Source organism: Scyliorhinus canicula, chromosome 14 (genome assembly GCF_902713615.1).
Source record: "Scyliorhinus canicula chromosome 14, sScyCan1.1, whole genome shotgun sequence".
Lineage (NCBI taxonomy): Eukaryota > Metazoa > Chordata > Chondrichthyes > Carcharhiniformes > Scyliorhinidae > Scyliorhinus > Scyliorhinus canicula.
The window spans coordinates 96,865,942-96,893,849 of record NC_052159.1 but is presented as its reverse complement, the minus strand read 5'-3'; the positions used below and the strand labels follow the sequence as shown (position 1 = coordinate 96,893,849).

Genomic DNA, 27,908 nt, shown 5'->3' with positions numbered 1-27,908 from the left:
GTCCCACATAAGAGATTAGTGTGCTAAATTAAAGCACATGGGATTGGGGGTAATATACTGGCATGGATTGAGAATTGATTAACAGCAAGGATACAGAGGGTAGGAATAAATAGGTATTTTTCAGAATGGCAGGCAGTGACTAGTGGGAACTGCAGGGATCAGTGCTTGCTACCCAGCTATTCATAACAGACACGAATGATTTGGATGAGGGAACCAAAAGTAATATTTCCAAGCTTGTTGACAACATAAAATTAGATGGGAATGTGAGTGGTGAGGAAGAAGTTTCAAGGTGCTTTCCACAAGTTAAGTGATGGATATATACATAGAAGATGCAGTCTGTGGTTAAGTGTGAAGTTGTCCACTTCAGTAGGAAAAACAGAATGGCAAAGTATTATTTAAATGGTGATTGATTGGGAAATGTTGATGTACAAAGGGACCTGGTGTCCTAGTACACCAGCCACTGAAAGCAAGCACGCAGATGCATCAAGCAGCTAGGAAGGCAAATGGTATTTTGGTGTTTATTGCAAGAGGACTTCAGTACAGGAGCAAGGGTATCTTACTGCAAATGTACAGGGCCTTGATAAGACAGCAGTTGGAGTATTATGTGGAATGTTGTCTCCTTACCCAAGAAAAGGTATGCTTTCCATAGAGAGAGTGCAGTGAAGGTTCACCAGACTTACTCCTGGGATGGCAAGATTGTCGAATCAGGAGAAATTGTGTTGACTGGGCCTGTATTCACTACAGTTTAGAAGAATGAGTGGGAAGCTTATTGAAACATTTCAAATTCTGACAGGACTGGCAGACTGAATGCAGGGATGATTTCCACTGGCTAAGGGGTTGAAAACAATGCGTCACAGTCTCAGGATATTGCATAGATCATTTAGGACCGAAATGAGGGGAAATGTCTTCACTCAGAGGGTGGTGAATCTGTGGAATTCTCTAACACAGAAAGCTGTGGAGACCAAATTACTGAATATATTAAAACAAAAATGCATTTCTAGACACCAAAGGCATCAAGGAATATGGGGTGAGAGTAGGGGTTTGGTGTTGAGTTAGAGAATCAGCCATGATCATAGTGAATGACTCAACGGGTTGAGTGATCTATTCATGTCCTATTTTCTATGTTTTTTTCATTGCATGTTTCCATAAAGAGATGTCTATGCCATTGGAATGAGGGGAGAAATGGAGCAGAGGGGCCAGCCCAGCCTCTAGATTCAATCAGGACTCACTCAGAACTCTCCTACGTGCAACAGATTGATGTGAGCAGTTATGCCAGCCTCTGGCAAGAGGAGGAAGCCCAACCAGACACAAGCTGTGTGGGAGGAGGTAGTCAATAAATTAATAATAAATAACCTTTGTTGTCACAAGTAGGCTTACATTAACATCAAAATGAAGTTACTGTGAAAAGCCCATAGTCGTCAATTTCCGGTGCCTGTTTAGGTACACAGAGGGAGAATTCAGAATTCTCAGCTGGAACGGGAATTAAAACTGCGCTGCTGGCCTTGTTCTGCATCACAAACCAGCTGCCCAGACCACTGAATTAAACCAGCCCAATAAGTGTGGGTTTGGTCAGAAGGACTTGGGCCCATTGGCAGAAAAGGTGCAATTTCCTAATGAGGTCAGCCAGGATGAAGATGACTTCATTATGAGCTATCTTGGTCCAGTGTGCTAGAGTTCACTTTTGCAAATGCAGGAGGTGATGCGTTTGGCTGCTTTTCAAAGGCAGCATGATTCTATAAGAATACAGCTGTTCTTGACAATATCTTTGTGCATTTCAAGCAATGGTCTAATTATAGGGCGGTTGCAGGATGAGCATATGACACGTGACCTGAGCTTCTAAGCTGCCACACACTGTGAAGAATATGGGGTTGGAGACATACCATAAAAGTTTTTAAAATTCTCTCAAATCCTTCCAAGTCAAATGAGCACGCAATACCACAAAAGAAACTGTAGAGGCAGGGGAGTTCCAACCTGAAAGTCTTGGGTTCTTTTGAAGAAGAGATGCTGGCACTAATGGACTCTTGAGTGTCAGCAGAGGTACAACAGGAGGAAGGCCTGGCTCACGCAAGATGAAAAGGCTCACACTGTTAGGAACGGGGAAAAGGCCAGTGGAGGTATAAAGCAGGGTAGGCATTATCCAAACCTGATAGTGAATATAGTTCATACATTAAGAACATGACAGGCTTCATAATTTGAAGCTCAGATGATTGTTCAAGGGTACATTGCATCTGCCGGATCAACAGTAAAACCTCCACAGATAAGAGTCGTGTGATAGGGCTGATGTGGCAAAATCTCTAATGCCCAATAATCCTCTTACTGATGTATCTGTTTCAGGAGAAGTCTCTTCCACTCACCGTTTTCCAGAAGTCAGGCCACCACCTCCCTCTGAGGAAACGGAACCCTAGAAGGATGTAGCATCACCTCCTCTCTCAGCACCAAGCATCATTGCAGATAACTGGCAACTCAAAAGAGGGTCATGCAAGTGCTGGTTAAGGCAGAGAAACAGGCCTCCGACAGTCAGAGGAGTGGCCAGATTATCCAGCGACCAATTCCAAGTTGGATGTTGAGCCGTTGGAGTCGTCTGTGAGGCAGCAGATGCTGGATGTCGAGCACGTGGTCCATGAATATTTGGCAGCTACACCAGAGGGGTTTCATGCTCTGGCCTGAACTGTGGAGGTGTTTACCTAGGACATGTGCGCTGTGATCACCCACTCTTCGAAGCACGAAGATTCCTCCAAGGACAGATTGTAGACTGCCCTGCAGGAACAAACCAAACACAGTGCAGACACTACCATATCAATGTACTCTGGCCTGCACACCATTGTCTTGGTTCTGAGCTCAGAGAGGCAGAGCCAGGGTGGGAATTGGTAGCTTACTGGCAAACCTAGCTGGAACCTCGCCGATTGGCAGAGTGGACCAACTAGTTCCCGTGTGCCAAACCTTATGCTACAATGGTCACTGTCTCCTAAATTTTCTCCGAGGAAAATCCACTTGACCACCTCATTCCCAAGAACCAGGTCTAATAGTGCCTCCTTTCGTTTTGTTTTCAAATTTTGAATCAAACAAAATTTTACAACATTACAAAAATAACCCCAACACAACACAACCCATGCAAACCAAGTGGTATACCAATATTACCTCGCCCCAAGAGTATCTCCTTTCTTGTTGGGCTGGAAACATACTGCTGTAGAAAATTTTCCTGAACACATTATAGGAACTCTTACTCCTCATTGCCTTTACATTACGACAAACCCAAACCATAATATGACATTAAAGCCCCTCATTATAAATTTCCTAGAATTTTTGAACCACAATAATTGTCTTGCAAATTTGTTCCTCTACATCTTCCCCATTAGTTGGTGGCCTATAGACAACACCAAGCAATGTAGTTACATCTCTTTTGTTCCTAAGCTCTCTTCAAATAGATTCCATCCTAAATTCCTCTGGGACACCTTCTTTCTCCAGCATTGCCCACCCTTTTCTTCCTTTCCTATCTTTCCTGAAAACCAGGAATATTTAAGACCCAGGATGGAACTATACCATCTGGGACTTCCGCCCCATTGTAATTAATTATGCATCCGGGGTGTTTGTGCGGTCTCCATGGCACGGCTGGCTTGGCTTGATGGCGTGCATTCCGCTGTCATATCTGGATGCCATATTTAAAAGATGCCCAATATCACTAATCCACTGTTGAAGAAAGAAGGTGAACCTCCAGGGACATTCTTGAGTCTGGAAAATGGACATCCTCGATGAAACTGAAGGTGGAAGATCCACCTGATAGTGCCCCCGCCCACTGCTGTGGTGTTCCAGAGTCCAGAATTACTGGTGACCCCCCATTCCAAACTCCTGCTGTGGTGTTCTGGAGTGATGTTTTGTCCTGCTGGCATCACAGAGAATCAGTCGGGCCTTCTTCCACATCCCAAAAGCAGGATGCAAATTGGTTTCACACCGGCCTCCAGCAGGATTCCCGAACCGCCATAGCAGGCAGCATCAGAAGATCCAACTGTAATTTCAAGCCAGTGTGAAACTGATTTTTGGGCCTTCTGCAGACGTGTATACTCTTTTGTGTAAAACAAACAGCCACTTAAACTAAATCAAACAAACTGAGGGACAAATTAAATGAGCAACCCCTTAAAGGAATACGGCAGAAACTCCCCCAGAAAATTCAAAGGAAACTTAAAGCATTGAGCCAAAATGTGACAAATGGGGCCAATAAATGTCGAATCCTGTACACACTTCCATTTGATTCGAATCAGGATATTACTACTTTTGAGGTCCTACTCATTAATTTTCTACCAACTCCCTAAATTTTGACTGCAGGACCCCATCCCTCTTTCTGCCTTTGGTGTTTGTACCAATGTGGATCACGACTGCTGAATGTTCACCCTTCCCACTAGGGTGCTCTGCAGCCACTCAGTGACTTCCTTCATCCTGACATTAGCTAGGTAGCACACCATCCTGGATGCACATCTGCCACTGCAGAAACACCTCTATTAATATCCCTTAACTATTGAATCAGCTATCACTCTTGCTTCTTCAGTCTAACTTGAATCTTCCAGTGCAGATAAATCTCATCCATGGTGACATGGACTTGGCTCTGATTTTACTCCCCAAATGAACCATCACTTTACTCTCATCAGCATTCAGAACTGAATACTGGTTGGAGAGTGGGATGTACTCGAGACTCCTCCACTACCTACCTGTTCCTATTTGACTGCCAGTCCCATTCCTTCTCTTCCTGCATACATTTAAGCTGTAGGGTGGCCACATATATACAAACATGTTAATCATAAAGCTCTTAACCTCGCAGGAGTATTGAAGTAATGTCAGCTGCTGCTGAAGTTCCAAAACCTAGAGCTCAAGCTGCTGCAGTTGATGACATTTCCTGTATAAATGGTTATCCAGGACATGGTAGGCATCTTGAAGTTCCCATATACCACACCATCACTTCACCTCCACTGCTTCTACTCAACTCTTCAACTCCATTGCGTTGCCCTCAACTGCCAACTTGACTCACCAAACTTTCCTCCCAAACTCCTTGCTCCAATTAATTTCTCAGTACCCATCTTAAACCTTTCTAAAATCTATCTTTTTAGCCAGCCACATCTAACTTTACACCATAACTCAACAGCTGTGCTATTTCATTTATACATTTTAGTTTTCTCTCCTCTATGTCAAGCATCTGAGTCATTTTTCTACACTAAAGAGTGCCTTATAACAGGAGTTTTATTGGAATTTCAATGGATATTTTAAGACTTCTGTAGAGTGACCCTGAAGCATTCGTTGGTAATTAGTTCCTGGAAAAAATCTGGTATTTTATTTACTTGCTACAGTTAGATTAATAAATAGGTAGGGCAGCTACATAAATAAGCCTTGTGCCAATGATCATTGTTTTACATCTCACAGTATAAACAGTATTAAGCACCGTCATACGCCTCTTCATCCCTCTCTATTTCCATCTTTCAAAGTAAAAATTAAGCATTTTGTAATAGCGTTCTTTATCTTCAAATCTGGAATTTGTCTTCAGGTTTGTTTGCAAATTATTTGAAAAAATATAGACAAATACTCTTACAGCCTAAGAAAAGGGAGAGAAGATAAACTGATGAACTCTTAACCAGTTAATTTAATATTAGTTACACTAAAACTCTTTGTAGCCATTCAAGATAAAATTCGTAAATATTTAGAAATTCATGGGTAATTCAAAGTCAGCCCTTACTATTTGACACTGGCAAGTTGTGTTCCAGATGTATTATAATATTTTTTGATAAGTTAAAGGAATGAAAGAGGTATAGGGCGGAATTCTGCACAAGGCCCGACGCCGTCGTGAAACCTGGAGAGGTTCACGACGGCGTTGGAAGCCTCTCCCGGCCCCCTATTCTCCCATACCCGGGGGGGATAGGCGGGCCGTACTGGGAAACACGGCGGCCGGGCCTTGTCCCTGGCTTCAAGGCTCGGCGCGCCAAGAATGACGCCGTGGCGGAGCCTAATGACGTCGGCCGCGCATGCGCGGGTTGGACAGCTCAAACCTGCGCATGCGCGGTTGCCGTCTTTCCCCTCAGCCGCCCCACAAGACGTGGCGGCTTGATCTTGTGGGGCGGCGGAGGGGAAAGAGTGCGTCCCCTTGAGACGCCGGCCTGACGATCGGTGGGCACCGATCGCGGGCCAGTCCCCTCCCGAGCACGGTCGTGGTGCTCGATCTCCGATCCGCCCTCCCTAGGCCCCACACTTACCTGGCGCGCCATGTTCACGACGGCAGCGACCAGGTGTGGTTGCCGCCGTCGTGAACAGGTCGGGAACGGCAGGCCGCTTGGCCCATCTGGGCCGGAGAATCGCGGGCCGCCGTGAAAGACGGCGGCCCGCGTTTCTCAGAGCAGTGTGTCGGAAAACCGGACACGCCATTTTGGGGGGGGGGGGGGGGGGGGGGGGGGAATAGCGGGAGGTGCAGGAGCGGACCTCCCGCTATTCTCCCACCCATCGTGGTTGCGGAGAATCGCGGCCAGAGTGTATTTGGATATTGATGGACAATTTAATAAGATATCTCACAACAGGTTTGTTAGAAAAATTCAGATATGCATCATAAGAGATGAAACCTTGCAGCTAACAGGAGTCAAAATAAGAGTAAATGGATGTCGCTGAGACTGGAAAAAGATGAGATGTGGGTACTGGGTTTACGTTTTTCTAAACATGCAGGGAAGTTATGGAATTCAGTGTAGGAAGAACAATCTGTAAGTGATTTGGTAAAAACTGAAGAGGATAAGTAGTTGCAGGAAGACAGATAATCAGAATGGACGGTCAGGTGGAAGATGAAATTTAGCATGTACAAGTGGAATGAAAACAATTCCCAATGCTATTCTTCAGATTCTTTCTTGACCCATTCCCATTTTCTCACCCGTGTCTTTGCCCCACACCCCGTTTCATCATCTGTGCCTCTCTCTCTATCCGTTCCCTGGCTTCCCTTCCTCAGATTCCCAATCCGCTATAGTGGACCCTAACTGGCCACACTTCCAAACCACCACCACATCCTCCCCACACCCATTTCCAACCTCAATTTTCTTTTAAATTATTTACGGGATGTGGGCATTGCTGGTTAGGCCAGCATTTATTGCCCATCCCTAGTGGCCTTCAGAAGGTGATGGTATGCTGCCTTCTTGAACTGCGGCAGTCCTCGAGTTGTAGGTACCTGTTCACCCATGCCCAAACTTTTTCCCTGCTCCTGTATGACTCCATTCCTGCCTCTCTTCTCACTTCAGCCTGGATTTTGATCCTTGAAGCAGAAGGGGGAGTTAGGAAAATTCCTGACTTGACCCAAAAGCCTTAGGAGAAAGTGTCCGCAAAGCACGATCTTCATTACTGAGGGGTGGATGCAGTCTGTACTTGGGTCAGCCAACCAGGGAAGATGTTTTGAGGCAGCCAAAGAGACAGGCTGTTTAAAAAGCCCGCTTCAGTGCTTGCAACTTTACTCCAGCTAAAATAAATACACAAAGGATCTCCACCCCTCACAGCCCCTTTAACCTTCAAAACTTCAACCAGTTTACAGGGGTCATTAGGCATGGAAGGGCCATATCTTGGCTTACGGAGCATTATGGAGCCATAAGGGGTGGGTAAAAGGGCATGAGGAAAGGCAGTGCTTGGCACTGTGGGGGAGGTTGGGTGGAAGGGCAGGTTTTGGCATATGGGCTTGAGGGGCAATGGGGTGGGATAGATGGGGGCTAAACTTGGCATTGGGGGCATGAGGGAGTCCTTCTGAACTCACATTTTAAAAAGATCCCTCATCAGACTAGGGTTCACATCCCTCTCCCCTTTAACAATACCCCACTACCACCCCGCTCCCCCAGCACTATCAGTTGGTCCAGTGTCCAGGCAGTCTAAGCAGGCACTACTCTGAGGTTGATGGGTGAGGTGACATCACCAACCTGGAGGTAGCTAAGTGACAGCTAGCAATATCATGGACTGGGAGTGGGACACCTTGGTGACAAATTTAAAGTCCAACATGTTTGTTTCAAACACTAGCTTTCGGAGCACTGCTCCTTCCTCCTAAAGCTAGTGTTTGAAACAAACATGTTAGACTTTAACCTGGTGTTGTAAGACTTCTTACTGTGCTCACCCCAGTCCAACGCCGGCCTCTCCACATCATGACAAATTTAAACTACAAGATTCTCCAAAGAAGTTAAAAGTAGAACCTGGGAGAGGCATGTTCAAATTCTTCCAAGCAATCCTGGAAAGTGGGTGTTATACACCCATGAGGATCATGTGGAAACCATAGTTAGAATAGAATAGAATTCCGACAGTCCAGGAAGTGGGCATTCGGCCCATCAAATCTGCATAGACCCTCTGAAAGAGCATCCTAGCTATGCTCACACCCCCCTATCCCCATAACCCTACCTAGCTTGTACATCTTTGGGTATTAAGGGGCAATTTAGCCTGGCCAATCCACCTAACCTGCACATCTTTGGACTATGTGGGAGGAAACCGGACCACCCGGATAAAACCCACACAGACAGGGAGCAAATGTGCAAACACCACACAGTCACCCGAGGTCAGAATCAAACCCTGGTCGCTGTGAGGCAGCAGTGCCACTGTGCCATTGATTTCCCTGTAGGACTTGTGGGGTACGAGCTTCCCAGATAGGGAGTGGAAGCCACCCAGCTGGAGCGAATTGTAGCAAATATAGCTAGCCCAAAGCAGGGCCTGGTGCGGTTAGTTCTCCCAGCAATGACTGTACTGGGAGCGAGTTGCAGCCTTGAGCAGAATATTGTATATAGTTAAATAAACCTCTGTTCTCTTAGTGTGACTTCCTCAAGTTACTAGAGTTGACAACCGTATCCGCATTACACTGTGATGTGCTGGGAATTGTAGGCTTAAGCCTGGTAATTAAATCTAATCTGCTAACCCAGTCATAGCTCTGAAAGCAATAAACCCTAGCCTTTATGGGTGTCTGACCTATCTGAGAAAAAAATAACGTAAGTAGATGAGAACAAAATATAATTCTATTGGTAAATTCAATTATATTGAGCAAATAATGTTCTTCTGAGATGGTTGGAGTTAATGAGAACTAAAAATGATCAAACACAGAAAAAAATTAGTGATTTAATTCATTCAAATTCTATTTTTTTTAAGTGATAGATTTTCCTGTTTGATATTGTTGCACTGAGAACCAATTGGACGATGGGGTCAATACATTGGTATGTGAAGCATAAACAAACAAGGGAAAATTGCCAAATTACATCAAACTAAAGGCCACAATATGAAACGTTTTAGAAAATTCTCCATTTCAATTAAATTATTTAAGAAGCATAATATTGGCTGGAATTTTCCAGCCCTTCATGCCAGCGGGATCTTCCGGTCGTACTAATGCGAACAGAGATTTCAATGGCTCGCCAGCCCTGCCGCTGGGGGTTGGAAAATTCTGGTCATTTTTTCTCATTTCAGACCACAAATTATCTCAACAAGTGAACACAATGTTGTGGGAAAACAGGTTTTTCAGTATTCTCCAGTACATTATTAAGTAAACAAAAAAAGCTATTCTGAATGTCACCACATATGCCACAAAGCAAGAAACAAACAACAAAGCCTACAAGCAAGATTCTGAACATCTGGAAAGATAAGGTTCATTAACCAACTTTTTTCGCTGATCGGTGTTCTAAATTCTACAGATTCTTTTTCCAGGATTGGACAGACAGTAGCCAGAGAGTGGTTGGGCACAAAAACTGCTTTTACATTTTATCTGGTTTTTCTTGTTAATGCCAAAATACAATTTAAAATTCTTTGTAATGGATTTCAACTTAAACAACATTCACAAAATATTTAATACAACCAGCATTTTTAGGTGAAAACATCAGTTGTTTTGGAATTTAACCATTAATTATAAGCATTGATGTAACCAGTCTGTAAAAGTCATTGGACATTAAAATAAATGTTATTAAATGTCTGATGAATTCAATGAACCAGGGCAAAGGAAATCACAATCATTTCCTAAAAGTTATCAGCCATATGCCAACAAAATTACTTCATGCCTGAAATCCTTTCCGAATTACATCATCAAGCTACTATTTACATTAGCTCAGTCACTGCATCGGCCACATATCTAAGTGGGACCTATAATTCTTTTGGTTTCATAGAATGAATGATGCTTGGCTAACACATGCTAAGTCCTTGTTATCGTAAGCCTTTATGTACATAGTATACAAATTTCCAATAACCAAGGAATCCAAGATTAACCTGTTGTTGCAAACACAATTGATGCAGTGCTGCTTCATTGATAAATGAAGAAATTTGTCAAAAAGTAGTTTATAAAAGTACCGCTTCTTTCCTCTGATGAGAAACTTTAAGATTTCCAACCATCACTTCTCAATTTTTCTCCTCAAGGCTCTAACACATGCAAGCGTGCAATTCTATGGACACCAGCAGCCTCCTTATCTTGCCCAACTAATCATTTTTCACACAAGCCGAGACTACAAGGATGGAGTCTTCCGTTCCAAAGACTAAGTGAGGCGGTGAGGCGGTTTTCGCACGACTTTCCTGTGACATTATGGGAAATGTTCAGAACACAAAGAGTTAATGTCATATCATAATTAACCACCAGATGGAGCTAGATACAGATATATAAAGCATTGACTCACAGACTTCTGGGAGAAGGCTGGAGAGGAGAGCAGAGGAGCAGTGAGAGAGATCAGAGTACAGTTATAGATAGAATGTAGTAGTGTTAGTGGAGTGTAGATTGTTGATTACTAGATTATTGTTTACTACAGGAGTAAGTGGTTGATCTTTAATAAGTAGTGTAAATAAATGTTAGCTTTGTTAATGAACTTAGCTTCTGTGGTCTTTGTGAACACTACGCCATCCATCCTGATAACAGAATCACAAAGAACACCACATTTCTCGCTGGCATGCGGGTCACAAAATCTCGTCCAATTTCACACTCCAAGATCATTAATTATCATCGGTGAGTAGCTCTCCGAATCACATGGCACAATTCCTCTCCCCCTCCGTCACCGAATGCAATCAAAGTCGGAACCCAAATTTAAACACCACCCAAACACACACATTACTCTCCACAGGCCAGCTGTTTGTCAGGGATCTTCTTGGTATGACTCCATCAAGAAAAAAAGCTGCTCCCAGGTTCTGCAATGACTCACTTAAGGCCCTCCTCTGTGGAGTCTGCCAGCACTGGGAATGGCTTTGACTTGAAAGATGGTTCCAGCAGACCTAGCAGCCTCGCCTTGCTGACCAAGGAGGCAGTAACAAGGGAGGTCACTTTGCCAGGCACCTGCCAAGAATCACCATCCAATGCAGGAAGCAGATTAACGATCTCATCCACTCCGACAGTGTAAGGTAATCTTCAGCTCACTCCAATGTCACACTCTCATAATAACATCATGGGTTCAAAGGATGGATTTCCGGTGGTGGTTATATGGTAAGCAGTCACACACGCAGTGTTTCCCACCAGGGTACTTGGTTTTTGGCCCTTTTTGCCCAGTTTATTGCTGATTCTTTGGAGCAAATTGGCTTAGTCTAATGGAATAAGTTGCCCTCATATGAGTAAATGCTGCTAAATATAACATACGGCAGAAGTCAGGCAAGGGATTGTCGTCAGACTCAGAAGTTCCTTGAGCCTCAGCAGGCGGAAACATAGCGAAGGCTTTTGCTGAGTTGGTGGCCCCTCAGTGGTCGACTGAGATGTTGGTTAGCTTCTTGACCGACGAATTTAAGAAGCAGCGGCAAGTGGTTGCTGAGGATCTGGAGAAGGCAATGGAGGGGCTTTCGCCCCAATTGGGGCACCCATGGAAAAAGTGGACAGGCGGACATGAGTAAAATGAGTGACAATACAGAAGATAGAGGTCTCTGACCATAGCAATTGGATTGTTTCCCTGGAGGCAGAGATGGCGTTACTAGCTGAGGAGAGTAGAGTGCGGAGTCAATGGATGGGAGGCTGGTTTGCGTGATGGACTGGGCTACATTCACCTTTTGTAGTTTCCGCGGTCTTGAGCAGAGCAGGAACCATACCAAGCTCTGATACAACCAGAAAGAATACCTTCAATGGTGCAGCTGTAAATGTTGGTGAGAGTCGTAGCTGACATGCCAAATTTCCTTAGTCTTCTGAGAAAGTAGGGCCGTTGGTGGGCTTTCTCAACTGTAGTGATCGCATGGGGGGAGCAGGACAGGTTGTTGGTGATCTGGACACCTAAAAACTTGAAGCTCTCGACCCTTTCTACTTCGTTCCCATTGATGTAGACAGGGGCATGTTCTCCTCTATGCTTCCTGAAGTCAATGACAATCTCCTTCATTTTGTTGACATTGAGGGAGAGATTATTGTCATCGCACCAGTTCACCAGATTCTCTTTCTCATTTCTGTATACCACTTGGTTTTTGATTATTGGGCGCAGGAGGCCACTATGTTGATTAATAAGAGGGTGTTTTTTCCTACGGTTAATATCTTGGCAGATCCAGGTAGGAGCTACGTAATCATCAATGGGTCAATGAAAGGCACACCAGTAGTGTTGGTCAATGTGTACGCATCGAACTGGGATGACATGGCATGAGAGGCTTCAATTATGTTTTGGATCCAAGATTGGATAGGTCGAGTCTCAAGTCCCCGAGTCCATCAGGAAATCAGGGGTGGCGAGAGAGTTACTGGTGTTCATGGAACAGGAGTGTAATGCAGACCCATGGAGATTGAGGGATAAGGAGGTTTTTTTTTTCCAAGTCCATTGGGCCTACTCCCGGATTGACTTCTTCATGGTGGGTAGGTCTCTTCTCCCTGGGGTCAGGGTAGTGAGGTACTCACCGATCCGTTATAGCAGAACATGCTCCACATTTTATGGGCCTGATTTTGGAGCCGGGTGGCTCTCAGGGCCCGCTGTGAAGATTGGACATGGCGTTGCTTGCAGATAAGTGATTTAGTGAGCGGGTATTCTCTGCCATTGGGGTGTACATTGAGTTCAACAGGAATGAGGCGTCTCCCCTTCCATGCTTTGAAGGTGCTTATTAGGGAGGAGATAATCTCTTATAAAGCGTCTAAGGATAAATCTGGGAAGTGGAGCGGCAGAGACTGGTGGACTCCATTCTCATGGTAGATCGCCAGTACTCAATCGCCCCAACACTGGTGTTATTTACGGACAGAAAGAAGTTGCAAACTGATGTTATCAACGGGTAACATGGTGAGCCAGCTGCATCAATCGAGGAGGGTGTTTTATGAGTATGGGCATTTTATGAATATGGGGAGAAAACCAGCCGTCTGTTGGCTCACCTGTTGTGTCAGCAGGCTGCCTCCCAGGAGATAGTACAAGTCAGAAACCCGGGTGACGAGTTGGGTTTTTGCCCCAGAGAAGGTTAAAGAGGCATTTGAGGACTTTTACCGTGGGTTATAGGAGTCAGAGCTCCCAGAGGAGTGTTAATTACCCCTGGAGGAGTGTTAATCAACGATGCAATTTTTGGTTGGGTAGACCTACCCGGAGGTTGATTAGGAGAGAAGGCAGAAGTTGGAGATGCCAGGCTAGAGGAGATCATGAACTATATTCATACTAATATATCTGGGTAAAGCTCCTAGTCCAGATGGATTCCCCAATGAATTTTACAAACTGTTTGCTGATCAATTGGCCCCACTTCTGCTGGATATCTTTAACGATTCCGTGTCCAGGGAGGGGTTGCTGGTTACGCTGATGCAGGTTTTGATTTCCTTGATCCTAATGAAGGACAAGGATCCCATGGAATGTGGGTCGGTCGAATCTGCCTATTTTGTTGTAAAACGCAATGCTAAGATTTTGGCTCAGGTGTTGGCAATGCATTTGGAGCCCTGCCTACCAGGGGTAATTTGGAAGAAGCAGACTGGATTTGCTAAGGGCCGGCAATTGTCAGCCAATATCTGCAGATTGTTAAGTGTTGCGCTGTCACCCTCCTTAGGGAACGTGCCGGGGTGATTATTTCACTGTACAGGTCAGCACCGCGAGTGTATGTACTAATGCCCTGAACTCAGGTTATTTCTAACTGAACGGGGTGCAAGGCAGGGGTCATTGTCTCAGTTTTTGTTTGCCTTAGCAATTGAGCCACTAGCCAGTGCATTGAGGTCGTTTGGCTTCTTTTCGGGGTACAAGATTAAATTTGGGCAAGAGTGATTTTTTTTCCGGTGAATCCACGGGGGATGGGAGCTGATCTGGGGAGGTTGCCATTTCGACTGGCCAAGGCTAGCTTCCGGTCTCTGGGTATTCAGGTGACCCAATATTGGGCCACACTCCATAACTTTAACTTTTACTTTTAGTGTTCATTTATGGAATGTGGACATCGCTAGCTGGGCAAGTATTAATTTCCCATCCTTTGCCTTTGAGAAGCTGATGGTGTGTTGCCTTCCTGAACGGCTGCAGTACCTGGGTAGGTACACCCACTATAATGTTGGAGAGGGAGTTCCACGATTGTGACCCAGCAGCAGTGAAGGAAGGGCAATAGAGTAATTGAGACATAGAGTTTTACAGCATAAAAAGCCCATCGGCCATTGTGTCTGAACGGCCATCAAGCACCTACCTTTTCTAATCCCATTTTCCAGCACTTGGACTGCAGCCTTGCATACTTCAAGTGCTCATCTAAAGGCTTCTGAAATGTTGTGAGGTTCCTGCCTCTACCACCCTTTCAGGCAGTGAGTTCCAGATTCCCACCACCTTCTGGGAGAAAATTATTTTTCAATCCCCCTCTAAATCTCCTACCCCTCACCTTAAATCTATGCCCCTTGGTTATTGACCAAGTTATTGGGGGAGGGGAATGGGGGTGGGAAGACATCCTCCCACAGAATGTGACAGATATGATCCACCAAATCTCTTGACAAGCACAGATATGTGTGTTATCTTTTGCTAATTTCCAGATCCCAAAGTCTTCTTGGATAGACTTTTGGTTGTGTGAGTTGCCTCTGTGGGATGGCTCTAACCTCCTCATCCTGTGGGTCTTGCTGGGGCTCCCCTGGACGATGGACCTCAGATCTAACCTCCTCTTGAATCTGTGCTAGGTGACTCCGGGCCCTTCTCCTCAGTTGGATCATTGCTACCAAGAAGGCAGCATTGATCATAAGCCTCATTATTCAATCTTCCTTATCCCCGTACATTGATAAATGGAACAGAATAATGAACAGAGCAGACCTCCCACTCACAAACAGAAAGCCACTATCATGCCCGAGAGCTTGGTCTGCACTGCTTGCTTTTCGTTGGTACAACCTTGTAGCTTGACATCCCAATCCCACAAAGATTGGAAGAGGTTTGGACATATTCATGAAATGTGCGACCTTACCAAAGACATTCTGCAATCTCTGATCTGATATTATCAAGAAGTTTGAATAAAGTAGAAGTTTAAGAACTGGATAAAATAAAGATTAAAGATGTGGGTGGTAACTATTTGCTGGATTTAGTTCTTAGAATTATATTGTATGGGTTGATTGTTTTGTACAAGGGACATTTCTCAGATTTAGGGAAGTAGAAAGATGGGAACAGGGTTATTTTCGGATTATAGTGTGCGCGTGTGGCCATTATTGTAGTTAAGTTTTATCTGTTTTATATTGTGGCCTTTCTTGTTGTGTGCTTTTACACGTTAATGATTTTTGTTTTACTTGAATGGTAACAACAAGACTGAACCTTTCCCTCATTGGTTTGTATATCTTCCATGTAATACCATATCGAAAAAAAGCACACTCAAAACCCGACAGTCAAAGTTATCTTTCTGGGTTTTGGGATACCCTTGCCTCGAACACCAGCAGGTTCTTAACAGTATGCTCATCAAATAGTTCAGCAATGACTGGATGCCTTGTGGCCATTATCTATACTGGAGAAAGCACATTAGAGGGTTTCGTTGATGATCTGGTAGATATGCAGCAGCTGTGCTTCCTTAACGGAAGCCTGAGTTTTCCATTCTCAATTCCCACATATCTCTCTGTAAAAGTTGAAATTAAGCAACAGTATTGTGAAATCAATGACTCCTACAATCTCTCATTAAAGTGCACCAAGTGGATCCAACCTTCTCTCAACTGTGACATAATTTCAACGTTGTGACTAAGCAGTTTGAGCATGGGTCTTGAAAAGGCCACTTAGTCCAGCTGTGCACTGTTCCTACACTGCCTCAAGTCCCTTCCATGCAGAGTATTTTCCAGTTTGGATTTTAAACTGTACAATAATTGCTGCATTTTTACTTTGAGACCAGCTTCTGGGTTGAGGTGTTCTTTGGATTTGAGACAAATGTCAGTATTCTGATCTCTCAAATCTTCCTAGAACCTTACAATGTGCAGTCAGACCTCCCTTTGGTTATTCTCCAGCATCGCTGGGTCCCATTGTAATTGCGGTGGACATTCCAGCCCTCCCCACTCTACCCATCACTGTTAATGCTCCAATGTCCCATGTGGGCCTCACCCCTCCCCATCTCAAGGCTGTGTGTATGGTCACAGAGTAGAGCACACCCCTCCCCCGTACACCAACCACAGAACTTTGAATATCACTCCCTTAATTACGTTTTCTCCTTTTACAAGCTACAGATGCCTCCCCTAAACATGACCAGCCCAGTACCAAGCTAGTCACCCCCATCGCCCAGAACTGTAAGACAATGAACATGCCCTACACACTAAGCTGTGCATTATCTCAAGGTACACAGGCCTTTTCCCTCCCTGGAGTGCACAGCAACATGCATGCCATGCATAGGCCTGTAGTATGGCCTTCAAAGCCCCCAGTAAACTCTCATCCGGTTATGATATGGCAGGTGGTAAATCCTGGGCTTCCTAAATACCAAATGGAAATTTGGACAAGTTATCACAATGATTATCTTTCCTTTCCAACTCCTGGACTTGTAGAATCCCTGCAATGCAGAAGGAGGCCATTTGGCCCATCGAGTCTGCACCAACACACAGAAAGAGCTCTCCACTTAGGCCCCTGCCTCCACCCCAACCTAACGTTTTTTGGAACTAAGGGGCAATTTAGCTTAGCTAATCTACCTAATCTGCACATCTTTGGACTGTGGGAGAAAACTGGAGCACCTGGAGGAAACCCATGGAGAGAATGTGCAAACTCCACAGTCACCCAAGGCCCAAATTGAGCCCAGTCCCTGGTGTTGTGAGACAGCAGTGGTAACTACTGTGCCACCGTACATTCCTACACAATGAGGATGTATATACACTGAAGTCAAAAGTAAGTATTCTAATACCACTTTTAAAATATTAAATTAAATTATTTATTAACAAAAAGAAAATTAAAGCAATTAAATTTAGACAATTAGATGTAGTCCTACCAACTTCCCAAAAGATTTGACAGAATTGTTATGGTGCAGAAAGAAGCCATTTGGTCCATCGTGTCTGCAGGGGCTCTCCAAGTGAGCATCATTACTTTGTGCAATTCTCCATACCCCTGCACGTTTGTTTCTATTGAAGCAATCATCCAATGCCCCTCTTGAATGCCTCAATTGAACCTTGGCGCATGGGGACTTAGTTCCCAAAAGGGAGAATCCCGGCCAACATTTGCTTCTTTTGCAAATTATTTTAAACTCTCGTCTTGATCCGTTTACAAGTGGAACAGTTTCTCCCTATCCAATCTGTCCAGCCCCCTCATGATTTTAAACATTGGCATCAAATTTCCTCTTAGTCCCAACCTCTCCAATCTATCTTCACAGCCGAAGTTCTCATCCATGGATTTATTCTTGTAAACATCTTCTATACTCTCTCCAATGTTCACACATTCTTCTTTAACTTTGGCGCCCAGAAATGTACACAATACTCCAGTTGAGGTCTAACTGGCGTCCTGTTCAGTTTCTGCTCAAAAGAGCTAAACACCCCTTTCACTCCCTATAGTTTTTTAATCTATAAAAATCCCAATAATATTACCACAAGACATCCACTGCTGCTGTAGGGGAAGGATTTCACAGGGCTTCTCTCACTCACTTGATAATGTCAATCTAAGACTTGTATCAAATCTTGCAGACAAAACAGTTATCTTTGAGGGAGTCATTGATTCACTCTGCTTCCTTCACAGCTTTCACTAAGCACAGCATATTCTTCAAGATATAATGGCTACTCCCAGCCATAGAGCTTCAAATCTCTCTTGATAGATTTGTTTTCTCTTTCATGTTTAAATCCATTTTTGTAAATCTCTTTGCAAGTCCACCTCCCGGATATAAAAAAACCTACACGTTTTAAAGGCCACTATTTTTGGGGAAATAAACTAAAAATGAAATGAAATGAAATGAAAATCGCTTATTGTCACGAGTAGGCTTCAATGAATTTACTGTGAAAAGCCCCTAGTGGCCACATTCCGGCGCCTGTTCGGGGGAGGCTGGTACGGGAATTGAACCGTGCTGCTGACCTGCCTTGGTCTGCTTTAAAAAACAGCAATTTAGCCCAGTATGCTAATACTGCTTTACTCATTTATCATCTTTCCCAGTTATAAATTTTCCTTTTGAAATACAATAGCTAAACTTCATCACCTCCTTATCTTCCAATTCAAATCTCGATGCATGCTGCTGATGTGTATCCCATCTTAACTTTGCTCCACTTCAACATCTTGGCTTCACACATTTTGATGTTTTTAACCTTTGAGTTTGTCTTCAGTTTAACTAAGTTTGTGCCCAGACCACAATATGCCACAGGGATATTAGGAAAATATTATATTTCTTTACAACTCTGACTAGGAGGATAGTCTTTCAGAGAGTCTTTAACTCTTGAGTATCCCTTCTCCCCACCCCCAAATTAGTCTCTGTGCAACCTGTCTCATGTGCAACACATCCTTCTTGCACCACACTAACACAACACCCCCTCTCCTATTCGGGATTCTGCATGCATCCCCTCCCATTCATATATTTCGATTCTCATCCACCCCCTTCTGCATCTGCATTCTGGTATTCCATGTCGAGCTCCTTCTTCCCCATCCTCAGTCTCCCATCTACCTGTCATCATTACCTTCAAAGCACCATGACCTATTGACTCTCTCCACACTCTCCCCCCCCCCCCCCCCCCCCTCCCCCCACACCCTTACTTAATCTCAATGCTGGTCTCTGTTTCATACACATGAACATGCAAATAGGCCATAGGAGAAGGCCATTCAGCCCCTAAACCCAGCTTCACCATTTAATAAGATCTGGTAACAGCAGGAAATGAGCTGTTTTAATTGGTTTAACTGTTTTTGAATTGGTTAGTGCGTGTTCTTAGACTTTTGTATCTCCTGCTCGATGGAAGAATGAGTAAGCCGGGTCGGAGGGGCTTTTAATTATTCTACCTGCTTTGCCAAGGCAACGGGAGGTGTAGGCAGAGTCAATGGACAGGAAACAGGTTCGCGTGATGGACTGGGATGTGTTCACGACTCTCTGTAGTTTCTTATGATCTTGGGCGGATCAGTTGCCGTATCAAGCTGTGATGCAGCCAGATAGGATGCTTTTTATGGTGCATCTGTGAAAATTAGTGAGAGTCAATGTGAACATGCTGAATTTGCTTAGTTTCCTGAGGATGTATAGGCACTGCTGTGCTATCTTGGCTGTGGACCAGGACAGATTGTTGGTGAAATGTACACCTAGAAATTTGAAGCTGTCAACTATCTTCACCTCGGCACCAGGCAGACAGGGGTGTGTATGATACTTTGCTTCCTGAGGTCAATGACCAGCTTCTTAGTTTTGCTGACACTGAGGGAGAGATTGTTGTCGTTGCACCATGCCACTAGGTTCTCTATCTCCCTCCTGTATCTGACTCATCGTTGTTTGACTTCCAACTCACTTGTAACAGATTACAAAGAGCTTACAAGATCTAATAATACTTTTTTGCTATATTGCACAAATTCCTTCAGCCTCCATTCTTACACAGAATAGAGATCACTATGGCCAAAGTGACAAATAACTTCTTTAACTGGTACATTACTTCATTTTTTCTATGACCGCGCTGCTCAACACAACTACCCTAAAGCAGTTTGTGCCCCCATGCAGCAATTAGAGATGGGCGATAAAACTGACCATCTCAAGAATGAATTTTAAAAATTCTCCGTCATCACCTTATGTCTGTCATCAGGCTACATGGCCTTTCACAGTTCTAAATACAGAACCAGTGCATCTCCAACAAATGTTTCCCTTCTTGCCCTTGCATGATCACCTCCAGAAGTTCTGAAGGATCTTTCCTTGGGCTCACTCTTTTCTTGTTGCTATCATTAATGTACAAAGGGGTCAAAATTCATGCACATGTTGATAGCATCCAGTAGTACTTCTCTAATATCTCTAATATGTCAATTTCACCATGATTTGGCTTTGTTAGGCTGTTATTCTTTTTCATTATTCTTTCACAGGATGTGGGCTTCACTAGGCCGGCATTTAATGACCATTTCTCCATGTTCTGAGAAGATGATAGTGAACTGTCTTCTTCAACCATTGCAGTCCATGTGGTTTAGGTATACTCACAGTGATAGTAGGGCTGGGAGTTTCACGATTTTGACCAAGCAACATTGAAGGAATGATGATGTGGTTCTGAGTCAGGATTGCATGTGGCTTGGAGGGGAACTTGAAGGTGTTTTTTTTTCATGCACCTGTTGCCCTTTCCCCTATAGCAAGCAGAAGTTGCGGGTTTGGAAGGTTCTGTCAAAGGAACCTTGAAAAGTTGCTGCAGTGCATCTTGTAGGGGGTAGACAATGTTACCATTGTGCATTGATGCTAGAGGAAGTGAATGGAGAAGGTGATGGATGGGGTGCCTATCAAGTAGGCTGCTGTGCCCTGGATGGTATCCATCTTTTTGAGAGTTGGTGGAGTTGCAATCATACAGGCAAGTGTTGAGTATTCCATCACACTTCTGACTTATGCATTGTAGATTGTGGACAGCCTTTGGGAAGTTGCGAGATGAGTTCCTTACCACAGAATTCCTAGCCTCTAACCTGCTCTCCTGGCACAACATGTACATGGCTTGTCCAGTTAATTTTCTGGCCAACGGTAATCCACCCCCCCCCCCCCCCCCCCCCCCCCAAAGAATGTTGATGGTGGGGAATTTAGTGATGGTAATACCATTGAATGTCAAGGGAACTTGCTTAGATTCACTTGTTGGATATGGTTATTGTCTGGCACTTGTGTGGCATGAATGTTACTTGCTGCTTACAAGCCCAAACGCGAATGCTGTCCAGGTCTTGCTACACATGGCACAGACTGTTTCAGTATCTGAGGAGTCATGACTGGTGCTGAACATTGAGTAAACATCAGTGAACAACCCCAATTCTTGCTCTATGATGGAGGTATGGTCACTGATGAAGCAGCAGAAGATAGTTGGGCCTAGGATACTACCCGATAAATTCCTTTAGCAATGTCCTGAGAGTGTGGTAATTGACTTCCAACAACCACAACTATATTCCTTTGTGTTAGTTATGACTCTCAACAACTGAAGAGTTTTCCGTGTGATTCCCATTGACTCCCATTTTGCTCAGGCTCCTTGAGGCCACACCCGGTCAAATGCCGCTTTTGTCAAGAGCAGTCGCTCTCGATTTACCACTCTTGAGTTCAGCTCTTTTCTCCATATTTGGATTAATGCTGTAATGAGGCCAGGAGCAGAGTGGCCTTAACAGAATCTTCCACCTCCTCAAGGATAGACAATGAATATTGGCCTGGCGAGCAACACCCTAATCTCATGAAACAATAATTAGTAAATAACTGGTAAAATATACTTGTCATGTCAAATTTAATAGAATAAATATAAAAAATTAAAATTGCATTTACCTTTGCTGCTCCAATTTGATCTTTACGAAACTTCTCCAGTGGTGCAATTAAAACATCATTGGCATTCTGAATCTTGAACAGAAATGCAGAACAGTATTTTAAATGATGTAACAACTTGCATTAATCTACCATTATGCATTATACTAAACTTAAACCAGAGTTTAACTTTTCTGGAAAGAAATACTTAATTTCTCACATAGATGATTTTCTTGAAGCAAGATATTGAAAACATTAAACAAGAGCCTTTTAGAAGACTTTTAATGCAGCTCCAGAAACAAAAATAATAGGTAGAAGATGATCCAATCCTATCAAAATAATCTTCAGACAGGCCAAACTTTTCTCTGCCTCAGAAAAATGGGACCTATACACTTTCATGGTTCACAAACAGCATGTCCGATTCATCTATGACTTCACTTGTCAATTTGCCTTTTCATCCTGGGGTTAGAATTTCAGTGCAGTTTGTGAGGTGCACAAGAAAGCGTGAGGAGTGTGGGTGCTAAAGGGAGCTGGTTTAAAAGGTCTGCCTTGGTTCTCAGACATATTATCCCAGCTGCCAACAATATTTAAAGGCTTCCTATACCTTATCTCTCATCTCCTTCATATCAGCCATCCCTGCATGCCAGTGCATGCCCTCTCAAATCACCCAAGCAACCTTATCCTACCTCTGAGACTCCATACATCTTCATATCACCCATGCTACTTATATTACCCATGCACCGTCCATGCTCTACCAAATCACCCATGCCACCTCGAGGCCCCTCATGTATCCTTCATGGACACTCACCTAGTTTGCACTATGTAGTGTCCTCAGACTCCATACAATATTTAATGCAAATATTTTACATTCTCTGAGCAAAGAATAATCCTCTCTCCATCTAATAAAAGCCTCTACACCATTGAACTTGATAAAAAATGACTTCTGAAAAGTGATAAAAACTTGTAATCCTATTTAGCTTGATTCAACAAACACATAGGGCCAAGCTGTTATTACAACTCCTTGAAACTGTCATTCATTCTCAGATGGATTGAATACATGCTTCGCTGAAACCGATTAGCACTGAAAACTCAATTACTGGCCACAGCTGGACAAACAATGGACTACTCCAGGATTTCTCAAACTTTTCCAGCCACAGAACCCTTTTGACCTCCCATGAGTACTGAAATGACCTTATTACGTATAATGAAGAATTAAAGCACGAAAAACACAGCCTCGGCACTTCTCCAGCTACATAGTCCGGCTGGCCAAGACTCAGCTCTTCTCAGGAACCCTCCCCTCCCCTCCCCCCCCCCCCCCCCCCCCCCCCCCCCCCCCCCCCCCCCCCCCCCCACTTCGCCTCTCATCCCACCACTGGCTTTGGCTCTTCTGCCCCTTCCCCGTCCCCAGACCAACCACAGGACCCCTGCAGAACCCAGGACTACTCTTTGGAAGGTGAAAATAACAGGTTTTCATTTCAATTTCAAAGCAAAGCAGTGAGTTGCGAAAAGGAGGTATTTTGCAGGTTGGAGGACAGTAATAAGTGGAGTGCCACAGGGATCAGTGCTGGGACTGCATCTCTTCAAAATATATTAATGATTAGGAGGAAACAAAATCTACTATGGCAAATTTGAGAAGGAAGAGGTTGGTTATTATTTAAATGGAGGGAGACGTCTAAAACTGCAAAACGGCTTGGGGGTACTTGATCATGAAACCTAGGTAGCTAGCATACAGTAATAGGGAAGTTCAATGAAATTTTGGATTTTATTAGCAGACAGGTTTGGCATCCTTATTTTAGGAAATACATATTATTTTTGGAGGCAGTACACAGGAGGTTTACTAGAAAGATTCCAGATATTACGGGACTGCCATATGAGGAAAAGGTTAACAGTTGTGTCTGTACTCCTTGTAGTTTAGAAGAATGAAAAGTAATATGATTGAAATATAAGATTCTTAAGGGGTGAGACAGGATAAATGTTGGGAGGATGCTTCCACTCATGGGAGTGTGTAGGACCAGAGGGCATAGTCACAGAATAAGGGAAGTTCATTTAAGATGGATTTGAGGAAGAATTTCTTCTCTTAAAGAATGATAAATCTGTGGAATTTTTTACACCACGCAGTTGTGAAAACAGAGACCTTGAACACTGTCAAGGCTGAGGCCAATAGATGTTTAATCAGTGTGGGAATGAAGGGTTACAGAGAGATGGAGGAAAGTGGATTTAGTGAGTATTAGATCAGCCATCATCTTATTAAATGGCGAGCAGGTTCGAAGGGTTGAATTGCCTACACCTGTCCCTATTTCTTATGGTCTTATTATCTAATCAATGAGCAGGTTATTAGATCTTTTTTCAAGCATCAAAACCAACGCTTTAATCAGCGAAAGCCATTTAAATCACCGTGGAAAAGGTGACAGCACTAGCTATGGACATTTTGTAACATTTTTCACTGAATGATTTTTTTTCCTCCATTGAAAAACACTGTAATGCATTAGAATAAATACACAAGGCTCTCAACGTAAGGATCGATTCACCATTTAAAATGGGGAACCTGACCAGACTGGGGGGATGAATTTTGCAAAAAAGGCCACATGAAAATGGCATGGGGTCGGTGTAGCCACCGAAGTTGGCCATTCCCTCAATACAAAATGGAGGAACGCAAAGCTTGCAGGGTAAAATGGACAAAGTTTGCAGCACAAGCAGGCTGCAACAAGCCACTGTGTATTCTGTCTGCTAAGAGAGCAGACAGCACCGAAACGAACATTCCGCATACTAATGAGGCAATCTCCGGGACAGTTAGCATAGTAATGGAACAATCCCAGGGACAAAGGACACAAATAGGGAAGTGATTGCAACATTGTATGGGAAACCAGACACCCCGGCACCAGCGGGGTTCGAAGACAAAGCACCTGAAGGCCCGCCCAGTAGCCGAGGGACAGCCTCACTATTGGGGGGGATTCAAACAAATCGATTGGGAAGAGACCCAATCGATCCCCAGCAGATAGAGGGTCCTCCCAAAAGGGCGCGAAGCCCTGGGACCTATAAAAGACAGGTCCCAAACTCAGTTTGTTCTTCTTGACCAGCCCTCCTCTCTTGACCAGCCCTCTCGACCAGCCTTTACCGAAGAAGACCTTGACCGAGAGAGAGGAGAGGTTCGGACAACAGCCGCCAGCAAGTAAGTGTCTCACAACGATCGCTACCAGAGACACTCCTGACCCCTTTTAACCTGTACCAACCTGAAGTCTGCGGACCCAGTCCCCTGATACGGCAGTTCCTTATTCAGATAAGTATTGGTCTATTTAGTGGTAGGAATAGTTTAGTCATCTTAGCGTGTGCATGAGTAGTTTATAATTGTATTAAAATAAACTCATTTGTTTGAACTTACTAATTGGTGTATGGTTTTATTGCTTTGAACTTGACCTTGAAACTTGTGGCGGTATCTTAACGATACCTGGCGACTCCAAAGCTAAGTAACGAAACAGAGCCAAATTAAGTGTTAAGCACACTCACCCAGAACGAGCAACATTTAGTGGCGACATCCGACGGGACTCGATTAGAAGTGCCCCCCCACTCCGAGAGAACCCAGAAATTTGAATTTGAAATCCAATTGGGAAAAGGAAAAACCACAAGTGTTCAAGGAGTTCAAATCAATACTCAAAATTCGGAAGTGTGTTTTTGCATGCGTAACTAATAGGGTTGTAAGGTTAAACCTAGAGATTTTTGTAATGACAAACTGTCGGGAGTTTTATAATTCGGAACATAGCGAAAGCCGTACCCTTATTTTATAGCATTGCCTTATTATCCCTCGTTCCAAATTAAAAGAGAGCATAGGAGAAAAAGAAATGGCCATGCAGGCAATGGAACGCCTCATGAACCCAGAGCAGTTCGTGGTCGCAGCGACCAACAGTAGCAGAGTAGGTCAGTGTCCCATGTGGGAGCTGGAACTCAGGAAGTACCTCAAAGGGAAAGGATTTTTGTGTGAATGAGGAGTCAGGCCCCGGGAGTATAGGACATACTTGGTGGGAGAACCCGAGTGAAATTCACAAGAAAAGTATAGGTAAAGCACGCAAGCCGATGGCAATTGTGTCCTGCTTGGCACAATTGCGAGGCACAGAGGAGGTCATCAGGACGCTCCGAGCAGAGTTAGAGGAGAAGAACCGAATGAGAAAAGTGGATGTCAGGGACATGGAAAAGGAGAATCTAGGTTGAAGGCAACGACTGGTCGATAAGGATAGAGAGGTGGATGATGCCAAGAGGGCACATCAGTCTTGTCTAGCCCATCTGAGCAGTTCTCAGGTTCAATATGAAAAGGCCTATCAAGATGTGCAGCGTGCAGTCTTGGTAAGAGAAGAAGCAGAAAAGCAGGTAGAGACACTAAAGAAGCAGTGTAGCGACCTAAAGGCAGCATTAAGGGCACTCCATGCTGCCACCACTGAACAAAGGCAAAGCAGCGTAGACCACGCGAAATGTAGGAAGCAGATTGCGCAGCTGCAATCTCTGCTTTCTGTGCAGAATGGGTTCCAAGAGACATTTGGGACACAGTTAGATGAAGAAAATGCCCCAGATTGGCAGGAGTTGAGTGAAACAGCGCAGCGCTATGTTCAGGGAACATGTGCGCCAGCAGCGCAGCAGAAAAGGAAAGCGCCCCAACCCCCCACAGATCAGATAGCACCCGTACCAATGAACCCAGTCACCACCCAAAGAAAAGCAACTGCAGAAGGCGCACCCGAGATCACATATACCACCCCCTTAACCGTAACACAACTAAGGGACGCGTGTGAGAAAATCACCCCGTTCCTCCCCACTGCAGACCCCCACCAATTTTTTTGCAAGAGTGAAACAGCACGCGACCATGTACGGTCTGGATGAGCGAGAGCAGGTGAAGCTCACAGTTTTGAGTTTAGACTCATCGGTTGTAGCAGCCCTCCCCGACCCACAGAACGTTGGCGGAGGCACCCTTGAAGAGATGCATACAGCTATTTTAGACGCGATAGGGTACAACAGAGGAGACCCAGTCGAAGGCCTAAATAAGTGTAGGCAGAAAAGGACCGAGCACCCCACAGCATTCGCAGGAAGGCTGTGGATTCATTTCACTGCCGTTTTTGGTGATTTAGACCGCGCACATTTAACCCGAGATAATATGGTTAAATGGACCCGCACAATCATCTCCCACGCCACAGATGCAGGACAGAATGTCTGCTCCAATTATGACCCCTCAGAAGAGGCCCATAATGAAAAATGGGTATTGAAAAGATTGTCCCGCGCTTGGGAGCAATCTGTCCAAGGCAAGATAAAAGTAAAGAACCCCGAAGAAGCTCAGGCTGCAGCAGATATTCAGGCAGTGAGAGCACACCAAAACCCTGCATGGGTAAATGAGGGAAAGAACAGAAGTCACAAGAATGTTATAACTGCGGTCAGTTAGGGCATTTTGCTAGGGAATGCAACGGCCCGCAGAAATCTCAGAGAGGCCAGCAGACAGGCACTCTGACCAGGAACAAAGCAAAGCCAATCCATAGTATAGGGATGCAGTCAGGACAGACTAATGTGGACGGAACGGACTGACGGTGTTCGGGCTCCCCTACTTGGGTCTGTGACACCCTCTGGAACCGATCCAGAAGACCGGTGGTCACGGCGAAAATTCGGGGAAAGCCCATAGAATTACTTTGGGACACAGGAGGGTCCCGCACTACCATTAATTCCTCCACTACACCACAGGCAGACACGTGGCCCACTACAGCTTCAATAACACTCAGCGGCTTTATAGGTCACTCACAGCAGGGACACATTACAGTTAGGGCAGTACTGAAAAGACACAGGACAGCATTTGCCAGTCACCGGCACGACTGCGGCAGAATGACTGGACAAGTTCAAGTTACAGGACCTGACCCGAGACCACAGACAGTACAGATTTCCCCTAGAAGCAGAGGGAGAAATTGGAAAGGTTATAGAGAGCTTATTAGAGCAGGGTGTACTTAGGACAGTAGCCTCGACCAATAATGCCCCTATTTGGCCAGTGAGGAAGCCCGACGGGGACCATTGATTATCGGGAACTCAACAAAGTTACCCCAGCAGTAGGCCCCATGGTAGCAACAAGTCCTGAGACCATGCTCAAGCAGGGACTCCACTCCAAATATTTCACGGTATTGGACATTAGCAACGGCTTTTGGTCAATCCCATTGGCAAAGGCGTGCCAGTACAAATTTGCCTTCACATTCAAAGGACAGCAGTATACGTGGACATGCCTCCCACAAGGATTCCAC

General features: G+C 44.5%; 1 protein-coding gene across 1 annotated transcript in view; it reads right to left on the bottom strand.

Annotated features, from left to right (window-relative positions):
- arhgap42a (Rho GTPase activating protein 42a) overlaps nt 1-27,908 on the bottom strand; it is a 505,650-nt gene that overhangs the window by 202,565 nt on the left and 275,177 nt on the right. The window contains exon 4 of the mRNA XM_038818093.1: nt 21,679-21,750. Within this exon, the coding sequence (XP_038674021.1) occupies nt 21,679-21,750 (72 nt within the window). The remainder of the gene's footprint in view (nt 1-21,678; nt 21,751-27,908) is intronic.